This window comes from Microchirus variegatus, assembly GCF_963457635.1.
Source record: "Microchirus variegatus genome assembly, chromosome: 9".
Taxonomy (NCBI): domain Eukaryota; kingdom Metazoa; phylum Chordata; class Actinopteri; order Pleuronectiformes; family Soleidae; genus Microchirus; species Microchirus variegatus.
Window position 1 is genome coordinate 19,390,452 of NC_139810.1, and position 10,996 is coordinate 19,401,447.

The window sequence follows — 10,996 nt, forward strand, 5'->3', positions numbered from 1 at the left end:
GTTGTCCTTTTTAGATATCTTGAATTAAGTTTATAGTAGATTATAATGAGTTGTAGATATCTGAAACTGGAATTAGAAAATATCTACAACTCACTAACCTGCAACTGAATTGTAGGTAAATATATTTCTATAAACCCCATATGCATGAATGGCAAAAGTCATTCTGACCAGTAAAATATCAGATATCTGAAACCAGGTTTGACTCGTCAACATGACGTCACAGATATATGTTATGGTAATTCCAGACAGCCAAATGTAAAAGCTTTCATGGCACACTCTCTGCTCACTACACGATGGGCGGCGCCGTCCTTAATCATACCGTCTTCCTATTGGCTGTCTTCATACTACGTCACCCACATTGGTGGCCGCCCTCGGCAGCAAACGTAGCCGTCAAGCGTCATTTCTGTCGTAGCGTACTCACGTTGCCGCATTGACAAACCCGCTGGTTGTACTTGTGGCTGTTGGCATCTGTTATGGACCTCATAAAAGACGGCTGGTTTACAGAATTGTGCACGTTATGGCCGGGGCAAGCGATGAGCCTCCAAGTGGAGGAGGTCCTCTACCACAATAAATCAACGTTTCAAGATGTTATGGTTTTTAAGAGGTGAGTACTTTTAGGTGTACAACTTAGCTAACGCCGCTAGCCGTTAGCATCAAGTAGCAGTGAACTGTGTCCTGGAGCTCTCGTGGAGTCGTGATAAGTTTCGTGAGTTGTAGGTTCAGTTATTAACTCACACTTACTGATGTTATTAATTTACTATTACACTCTTTACACTATTACACTCGAACGTGTGTTTTCATTGTGGAAAAGTGAAAGTTGGCATCTTAGCCACGAGTTATTTTATAGAAGTCTACACCTTTGCTGGTGCTGGGCAACAATTCAGTAATGATAACGGTTTTGAAATGCATCAAAAATGTACTTCAATTGGCTCTTTTATTGTTTGGGCAGATCAGTGTAACTGTGAATATTCTCTGTTATAGGCATAGTTATCCTCAGATTCAAGTGGACTTGTTAGTGGATGCTTGAAGACGTTCGACTCATAGGGAAAAACTGTCATCTTGACAAATACATCAACTATTAATAGACAGACTTTGCAGCAATCATTTACTCGACATCTGCTGCTGCCTCCTGTTGAAGTTGTGCGTATATTCAATCCTTTCATACGTGCCTCATTCTCTGCTTTAAAATCCCTTTTCAGTAAAACCTATGGTAATGTCTTGGTGCTGGATGGAGTGATCCAGTGTACAGAGCGAGATGAGTTTGCTTATCAAGAAATGATCGCCTACCTTCCACTGTGCAGCCACCCTTGCCCCAAGAAGGTATGACCCATATTCCTGTCTTCACGTACAGTGTCTATTTGTTGAGACGGTTTGAAACGATATTTCCTGTTTTTCAGGTTCTGATTATTGGCGGTGGAGATGGCGGTGTGCTCAGGGAAGTGGTGAAAAATCCACTGGTGGAGTCGGTGGTTCTGTGTGAGATAGATGAGGTGGGAACAACGCCACGGATAATAATTCTAGCCACCTTCTCTGATTTTCCCCTGTGTCATGCCTGCTCATGTCGATATTGGTGCTCTCTCATGTGTAGGATGTGATAAATGTATCAAAGAAGTACCTCCCTGGGATGGCCAAAGGATTCTTCAGTCCTAAGCTCACCCTCCATGTTGGAGATGGCTTTGAATTCATGAAGCAGAACCAGGATGCCTTTGACGTCATTATAACCGATTCCTCGGATCCAGTCGGTCAGTGCCTCATAATTTATGTCGTTAAAAATATCTAACTTTGTGAGCTGGAGATCCAGGGTGCCCGGTCTTAAAGGGGTCTTAAAAAAGAAGTTGATAAACCAATTTTGGGAAAATTAAGGTCTTTAAAAACTATTAAAAAGTCTTAATTGCAATTTCATCTGGTATTAAATTTTCTTCATAGAGTTTGACTGCAAAAAGTCTGCATGAATGTATTTACTTTTCTCCCCGGCGTTTGTTAAAAGTACAAACGTACACACCATTAGCATTAGCTTAAGCATTAATAAATATAGAATTCATACTCCTTAGTATGTAGTTGATAAACACTGTTATAAATGTTTTGCTCATCCCATCAGCTGAGGAACAGTGTCCAAATAGCTGCTGTACTCAAGCAGCCAATCAGCATCCACCTCTAACAAACAAGCTCTTTGATTGGCTTACAAGGGACTGCGCTCTCACCTCTCTCTGTGTGTCCAGCAGTCGCTCAGTACATGCTAACACTTCAGCACATAAGTAAAACATTTAAACCTGTGTTTATAAACTACATACTAGTATTCATGTATTATAAATGATGAATTCAATATGTATTAATGCTTAACTAATACTAATAGTGTGTACTTAAAGTGTTACCCAAGCGGGGTTTCTTTCCAGCGTATGAGTTACTTTGTATTATTGTGCTCTATATATTTCATTGCAAATACGTGTTGAAGTGGCGATAAGGTCTTAAAATATTTTCGGAAGGTCTTGAAAAAGTCTTATAAAGGAATCGAAATGAACTTCACGATTCCTGCATATACCCTGAATTCTGTTTTTGTTGCAGGACCTGCTGAGAGTTTGTTTAAGGAGTCTTACTATCAGCTGATGAAGGCAGCGTTGCGAAACGGTGGAATTCTTTGTTCCCAGGGTAACGTACATTTTCCCCACAGTTTTGTGTCAAAAGTTAAAGATGGCTCAATTAATAATTTAGAAGACTAATGGTGGTCATGCTAATAAGTGAGGATCAACATATATTTGTTGTAAGTACTCCTGTATACACGGTGTAGTTTATCTGTCAAGGTGAACGGGCTTCCTTATTCCGCTCTTGTCATTTTCTCAGGAGAGTGTCAGTGGCTCCATTTGGAGCTGATAAAGGAGATGCAGACCTTCTGCAAGACCCTGTTCCCTGTGGTCGACTATGCCTACAGCACCATCCCAACATATCCCAGTGGCCAAATTGGATTCATGCTCTGCAGTAAAAACACTGTAAGTGTGCTCGTCACGCTTTCATTTACAAATTCAACACACCTGATGCCTGAATTTGTCTCTGGAAATTACGCAAAACCAAAATCACTCTGTAACTTCTCCTGTTTGTATGTCATTGGTATTGATCCATCATAAGACTTTAAACACTTTTTTTTTTTTTTAGGAAACAGATTTCAAGAATCCAGGGAAAGCTTTGACGAAAGAAGATATTGAAAGTATGAACCTTAAGTATTACAACCCTGAAATTCACAAAGCATCATTCGTCCTCCCAGAGTTTGCAAGAAAGGTATGTTAAAATACATGAAAAAAATTTCTTTTATAGTTATAGTATATAATTTTTTCTTTTGATGTACGCACTAAGAACACTTCACTCAGTGCCTTCTGACCTTCACAGGTACTTCGCGAAGCATGACCAGCAACGACGGGACCACCATGTTCATCCCTTGCCTGGCCCTCAGAGCGCAGATAGGCAAACTTAAACTACAGCTTTTACACTTCAAATCCTCAGCACATTTCAACTCTGTCGCAATCAAGCTCTGTAGTTAGGAGACGGAAGTCCCCATTCAGGCCTGGTAGTAACATCTGTCCTGAGTGATCAGGTCACAGAAACCAAATTCGAATATATTCGAATATAATTCGAAATAATTCAGTCGGTCCACTTACGATCAGATCAGTGAGGACGGATGTTAACACCAGGCCTAAGAATCAGTGGTCGGGACACTTGCTTATTTTTTTTTTTTAAAAGAGATTGGTCATTTGGTTTCCTCTCAGCATGCCTTAGATGTTAATTTATTTTTTTCAGTCGTGTTTACGTTGTCACTTTTACTCTCGTCTTACCAACATTTCTGCAAAGAGCAATGTACTGGGCTGGGCTGAATGGGAACAACATTGCTGTCATACCTGACCTCACTCTGAAACATGGAGCTGTTTGTTGTATTCACTGTACTAAACACATGTTGCAGTATGTTACATACTATAGAGAGTGTGTATCAGTAATGCATTTTTATTTGTAGATGATATCAGCTTGTTATTTGTAGAAAAATACAGTTTCCATTGATTATTATTGTATATCCGGAGTACCAGTTAATCCTTGCATTGAATTGGGAATGAATGAAGAATGGTGGGTATTTTATAAATTTATGAATGTAACAAAAATCACAGCCTTTTAGTTTGATTTCTTTTTTCCTCCCCTTTTTTTTTTTTGCTGAGACAGGAAGTTAAACTTTGAATCGAACACTCTCCTCAATACTTTATTTTAACATTTACTTTTGTTGGTGTTCATTTACCTCGAAATAGCTGCTACTTTTATGCGTTTGCTATAGAGCAGTGGTCACCAACCTGGCACCCGCAGGCTCACTTCTCCTCACTTGCATGTATCCATATGATCACGGAGTAAAATATAATTTATATCGTTTATAAAAACTGTGATAATCACTGGAATTAATGTGTATGCAATTGAATGCATAATATGCATAACTGCATAAAATGTTAATATGTTAGCCCTCGATATTATTCTCTACCCTTGAGTTAGCGCTCCGTCTCAAAAAGGTTGGTGACCCCTGCTATAGAGAGAGCGTCGAGTCATTGATTTCCGTTGGTTAGCTGGATGGTGCAGGAATACTATTTTAGTTGGCCAATATCTGATAATACATTTTAAAGCCAGTGTCGGCGAATATCGATATTGTGTGTCCCTTCTTGATAATATAAGGGTTTTTTTCCTGTATCTCAGTGGACCAGACAAGTGTTTCCCAATAAAAATGTGGTGTATTCGTAATGTTAGCTGAAGGACAGGACACTTATTATTATTATATTATATTTATTTTTTTGACCATCAGTTTTTTATGGAATCCTCGGCGTTAATTTTTGACCAGCTGTCGTGAGTCTTACTGCAGGATTATATTTGTTTTCGGTACACACTATTAGCATTAGCTAAGCCTTAATTAATATTGAATTCATCGTTTATAAAGCATGAATACTCATTAGTATGTAGCTTATAAACGGTTATAAATGTTTTGCTCATCTCATCAGCTCAGGAACAGTGTTCAAATAGCTGCTGTACTCAAGCAGCCAATCAGCATCCACCTCCAACAAACCAGCTCTTTGATTGGCTCACAAGGGACTGTTCTCTCACCTCTCTGTGTCGAGCAGTCGCTCCCTACATGCTAACACTTCAGCACAGGAGTAAAACATGTATAACCTTGTTTATAAACTACATACTAATGATTATTCATGCGTTATAAATGAGGAATTCAGTATTTATTCATGTTTAACTAAGTGTGTACTTATTATAAAGTGTTACCTAGTTTTTCACTTTCAGTGGAAAGCTAACGTCCGAGTGTGTTTGTTGAATATTGAATTACCTGTGAATCTGCATCGAATGAGAACCGGTGTCACACCTGATCAATGAATTAGTTTTTTAATAATAATGAGCTGTGATACATTGATAGAGTGTAAATGCTCTGGTATATTCACTGGTATCGCCTGTTTGCACAGACTCACAATTAGTCTGACAACTTTGTTTTATGCGAGTTTTGTGGCTTCAAAACATGCAATTTAAAAAAAAAAAAAAAAAAAGATGCGGTGCTTTTGTGAAAAACAATTTGTCCATGGCGTGTGTGTGTGTTCTAAATCTGAAGTGTTTACAGTTCTGACAACTTTAACAACATCATTTTGTAACCACACAATTTACTATGTTTTATTGCCGTCAACTGTTTTTTATAGGAAACAACCCAGCATGCACTGGTACGAGCGCTCTCTCTCAAGTGCAGTTTCCATGTATAGGCACAAGATGTCACCCTTCAATCTGTGAATGTGTTTACTGGGTTGGCATCATCATCATCGCTGGATGAATGAGTGTTAAACAAAAAAAATTTTTTTGTTATTAATATTCAGAGAAAACAGCTTTATATTTTTTTGTGAATCCTTTGAATTTGAATGAAAAGGCCTTGAGCTTCATTCCATTCTTCTGATCAGTATTGCCTTCAGTTGCGTCAACTGTAGTCGTAAAGTAAAAGACTTTTCCCCCACTCTTTTGTCCATTGAAGACAAAATTGTCTTTATATGCAAGTCATATTAAGTGAAATTCAACACACTCGCCATGAAAAAGCTCTCTTTCTGAGACGGTGCTGGGGGCCCCACTTGAAGTCATAATTGTTGTGAAAACTAACGGCTCCACACACATTAATAACACGCGGGAGCTCCTACACCAGACGTCACTGTGACGTCCTTCACTTTTTGAAGTCTGCGGCAGACGGTCTTGCAGATATCTTTTAAGAGGGCCGGTTCTTCAATTACACATGTACAACCATTTCAGCTCATCCTTGGATTGCTCTGGGCCTTTTTTTTCCAGCTCAGCAGAGTGTGAGGAAAATACCTGAAAAACATTTTTTTTTTTTTCCAAAGGCACAACAAATCCATTATATACCCAATATACTGGAATAGAAGTAGTGCGTGTTCCTTGTCAGTAGCACTGACACAGTAAACCTACAGAAAACAACCCTTTTACTCAATGTCGATGATGGACACTTTGCAAGTATGTTCAGTTTCATAATGAGATCATGATCAGCTTCACATAACTGTTTTGTTGTGAGGAGTTGACTGGATGTAGAATTATAATATTTTAAAGATTCTGAGACGTTCACACTAATCTTTTCTTTTTTTGTAAAAATAAACAACATTTAGTGTTGAGAACTGTGACACTTTCTAAATAAAACAAATGGGTCTTAGGTAAACTGCAACATCTGATTTTAACAGCATTGTATATTTTAATCTCAGAATTCTGACTTTAATTTCAGAATTCTGACTTTTTCTTTAATCCTAGAATTCTGAGATTAAAGTCTGAATTCTGATTTTCTTTTTTCTCTGAATTGCTACCTTAACCTCAGAATTCTGACTTTTTCTTTAATCTCAGAATTCTGACTTTTTCTTTTTTTCAGAATTCTGACTTTTTCATCCAAATTCTGACTTTAATCTCAGAATTCTTTCATCATCATCAATTTTGAATTTTTTTCTCTGAATTGTGACTTTAATATAGAACCTTTTCTTTAATATCAGAATTCTGACTTTTGAAAATTCTGAAAAACGTCAGAATTCAGACTTAAACAAAATTCTGAGATTAAAGTTTTCCCCTGAATTGTGACTTTAACCTCAGAATTCTGACTTTTTCTTTAATCACAGAATTCTGACTTTAATCGCAGAATTCATGCTATGTTTTTTTTCTTTCTTTCTTTCAATTTCTCTTCTTTTTACATGTGGCCCAATACTCAATACAATATTTACACACACATAGAACTTGTTCATTTTAAAACCCTTTGGCTGCTCACTGCACAGCATTTGTCAGTTGTTGAATCCAATGAATTTAATGCATTTGAATTGAATTTAAAAGTAGCTCCTGTTTACCATGAACTATATTGCACTCTCAAAGATAATGTTTGGATTTAATTTAAAATGCAAATAGAAACCTGTAAAATGTAATTACCAAATTGCCCGTGTCGCGCTTAATTAATGAACAGCTCCAGATCCTGCATTTATGCTTCTTTTTTTAAAAGTTTATTTCTTTAAAACAAAAGTCAGTGATGTGCATTAGATGAAAGACGGCTCCCCGAGCCATGCCGTGTGTCAGATCAGTCGATTGTAATCTGCAGGTGTCGGTAGAAGCTCGTATAACTGTGACAGGAATCACTGGGTTGTGTATTTGTCGGTGGTTACTGATAAGTCGGCTTGTGATGAGGTTGGGTTTTTCTTGTAGAGTTTTTGGTCGCGGCTCAAATGTGACCACTCTGCGTCATGGAGAGTTTGAAATGGTTTGTCCCTCTGCCCGAGGTCTTGTTTGAGGATTGTCTATCATAACTGCCAATGCATTAGGTTGCACGGCAATGTCAGAACCTGATTTCAGCCCGGTGACGTTGTCCGCTGCAGATGTTCTCCCCGTCAATCACACAAACACCCGCCACCTCCATTTGTTCTCCCCTGACCCCTTCGTCTTCTTATCCCCTCCTCTTCCACACTCACGTTCACCCACCCACCCGAAATGCACATACTCGAACACACTCCACCCTTCCGTCATACACCCACCACCTTCTACGTCAGTGGGAGACGGGGGTGGGGGGGGGGGAGGAGAGGCATATAAAAGAGTGAGGGACTTTGGAGGAAGGGGAGAAGAAACATCAGTGGTTTCCAAATCTTCCAAATCTGCTGCACTGTACTTTCTAAACCCACTCTCCTGTGGATCTCTGGCCAGTGTGAGCTGCTCAGACCTCACACTCACTCACTCACTCCTACAGTATCTCTGTGAGCCTCCTGCTCCTGTGGCTGTAGCTCCATAGTCGGTTTCCCCTGCACTCCTGTCACAGCATGCAGCTCCTGGTGATGTTGGCAGCTCTCATGGGGGTTCTGTTCAGTGTAAGAGCAGCCGCTGTGCTTCCTGTGGAGGACAGAAGCTCCATCCATGTGAACAGGGTAAGTTCATTGTTATTGCTCAGGGGGGAAATTTCAGATTTTTGTCAAAAAAGATGCTTTGAATAGTTAGAATTTACCTTTAAAATTCTTTAAAATTAAAAATTCTACTTTGCATTTGAAAGATTTGCCAGAAGAGAGCAATTGTATTTCTTTAAATTGAATTATTTTAAATGGGAATAGTGAAAAATAGCAATTCTAGAGCTCCCTTTTTTTATCCCCCCCCCCTTTTTTTAAATGACTTAGTAATCATATTGGTAATATTATTTTCTTGTTATGCTGTTTGATCAGGAGCTGAGCAAAGAGCGCAAAGACCTGATCCTGAAGTTGGTGTCTGGCTTGTTGGATGGAGCTCTGGACACCAACATGCTGCCGGGGGATGTGGCGTCTGAGGATCTGGAGGAACCGCTCGAGTCTCGCCTGGAGGAGAGGGCTGTCTATAACAGGTTATCTCTGCCTCAGCGCGACCGCAAAGCCCCCTGTAAAAACTTCTTCTGGAAAACTTTCACCTCCTGCTAACGCCGTCCAAACCCTGCCCGCCTATAATGTGCTCCGTCCCCTTCCGGCTCCACATGAACTGTAGTTGACCTCGACTGTACATATTATCTGCAACCAGTCAGACATGCAGCATTGATGGACTTCACTGAGACAGTGTTTGTGCGTTTGAACATTATTTATTTGTTTATCTTCTTCTTGTATGAAATGTATGTATCTATGTATGTAACACTTTATTTCAGGGTGAACAATAAAGCATGGATATAATACTCGGGATGGTAATAACAGTTAATTTGCGAGAGAAAGGTCGTATTTTGTGTTTCTGTTCAACACAAACACTGATGTCATGCAGCAGTTATGGCTATTATTATTATTATTATTATGATTACCACATTCACTGCACTCAAGTAGTTAAAATATTTTATAGTTTATCATTATTGCACAGATTTATTTGGCTGTTAATGGCATGTGTTTATTTTCCCTTCAGTGTCTTAGGCAGGTTCGTAATCTGTGTGTCACATTTATGCTGCTTTGTACTAAAAAAAAAAAAAAACTGAAGGACAAAAAAACATAGTGGAAAACATAAATAAATAAATAATTATATAAATATAAAATAACTATAATACAATTTAATGGTGGTGTGAAAGAATAGCATAGTTTCCACGCAGCGGTCCTTTTTTAATTCCTCATTCAATTCCTGGTCACAAGTCGAGGGAGTTGCTTCAGTAGTGACTTATCACAGGTTGTTAAACCCGTCAGTCACATTTAGGAGAGAAGATAAATTAGAAGATAAACTGCTCGTCTTCGCTGGACGCCGATGTCTGCATGTACGACGTGTAGTCCCCCCCCCCCCGGGATAAAGAAAATCATTGTGCCGTCGAAACACTATAGCAATAGCACGCTTTAAGACTAGGAGTGTTGTCTCCAGTGTCACCTAATCAACCCTGGCTTCCGATTCTTGCAGCAGCAAAGCTGCTCGTGTGTTGGTTACCGGGGCGAATCAGTCACACTGCAATTATCGCGCACACTGTCGTAGCCTTCCTGGCAACAATGTGATGTATGGGATTGCTGAAACACTTACTGAGGCAAAGTCGGACGAGGTGATGGCACGCTCTCAAATATTGACTTTTTGCTCACAGTTTCTAGTGAATTAATTTCACGTTGTAAATCGGACACGGTGAAATGTAACCCGCCAAAAACAACAACAACTAAGAACAGCGAGAATAACCTTGAACAATACTATACGCTTTATATTCTGTCGATCATATAACAAATAACTCCAGCTTTTCTTTATTCGACTTTACTGGAGCACTGAATCAAACGGTGACGTCAAGCATTGCACGTGAGGAAAACCGAGAGAATGGATAATCAAATAAGTGTGCATGTTAATTCTTGAATAACCGATACAGAAACAATGTGCCACCAGATTCTTTAGAAATCCCGCGCAGCCAAAAGCAAAAAGGCTTCATTACGCTTCTTTTCAGCTCGTGTGTTGCCGCTCATCATCCTCCTAAACTGGATGAATAGCAGGTAATGATGAATGCGCTTGTTTCACATGTGCTGCAAAGACGTCGTCGCCCCTGGGTTCACGGTGCTGATCCAATTACAAGTGGAATATCAAAGGCCACATTAATTACATTTTTCCCTTTATTGTTGTGCACGTGTTGGCGGCAGTTGGAGAGGAAAGCTCTTCAATAATCCCTGTATGTTTTTTTTTTTTTTTTTTATTGAGAAAGACAATGCAGAAATCACCTGCTGATGCGGAGTCACAGTTTCCACAAATTTCAAAACTCTCTAATTACACGGCTCTGTGTCATGTTGCTTCCTTTTTAACGACGCTGGATAATAAAAGGCTCCTCTGGTCTCGTTTGATTATGGCTCCTCAGGCGGCGGCGATCATGAAATAAAAAGAACCATATTGAAGCCATACATTTGCAGGTTTACAACATGGAATAACATAGACTAACTATACCCTATGCCAGAGAAAAAAAGCAGCAATCTGTTTTTTTTTTTATGTTTACAAAATTAGGGAAGGAAAATGAAAAATATTACTTCTCCTACAC

At 39.2% G+C, this 10,996-nt stretch overlaps 2 protein-coding genes across 2 annotated transcripts; both read left to right on the forward strand.

Annotated features, from left to right (window-relative positions):
• The first annotated feature begins 467 nt into the window (after positions 1–467).
• Positions 468–4,071, forward strand: srm (spermidine synthase). The gene is made up of 8 exons (XM_083895639.1): positions 468–604; positions 1,200–1,320; positions 1,398–1,490; positions 1,589–1,742; positions 2,563–2,646; positions 2,839–2,984; positions 3,148–3,270; positions 3,379–4,071. Exons 1-8 carry the CDS (start codon positions 474–476, stop codon positions 3,394–3,396), a joined length of 870 nt encoding a protein of 289 aa, XP_083751765.1. The 5' UTR covers positions 468–473; the 3' UTR covers positions 3,397–4,071.
• A 4,265-nt stretch (positions 4,072–8,336) lies between these two features.
• On the forward strand, positions 8,337–8,957 carry LOC310931482 (somatostatin-1B-like; the record flags this gene model as incomplete). The annotated part of the gene is made up of 2 exons (XM_083894651.1): positions 8,337–8,441; positions 8,730–8,957. 2 exons carry the CDS (start codon positions 8,337–8,339, stop codon positions 8,955–8,957), a joined length of 333 nt encoding a protein of 110 aa, XP_083750777.1.
• Between the last annotated feature and the right edge of the window lie 2,039 nt (positions 8,958–10,996).

Excerpts from the sequence above, each read along its gene's own strand:
- srm (XM_083895639.1), top strand. The coding sequence starts at position 474 with ATGGACCTCATAAAAGACGGCTGGTTTACAGAATTGTGCACGTTATGG. Across the intron at positions 2,647-2,838 it reads TGGAATTCTTTGTTCCCAGG|GAGAGTGTCAGTGGCTCCAT; the intron begins GTAACGTACATT and ends TCATTTTCTCAG. Across the intron at positions 2,985-3,147 it reads TGCTCTGCAGTAAAAACACT|GAAACAGATTTCAAGAATCC; the intron begins GTAAGTGTGCTC and ends TTTTTTTTTTAG.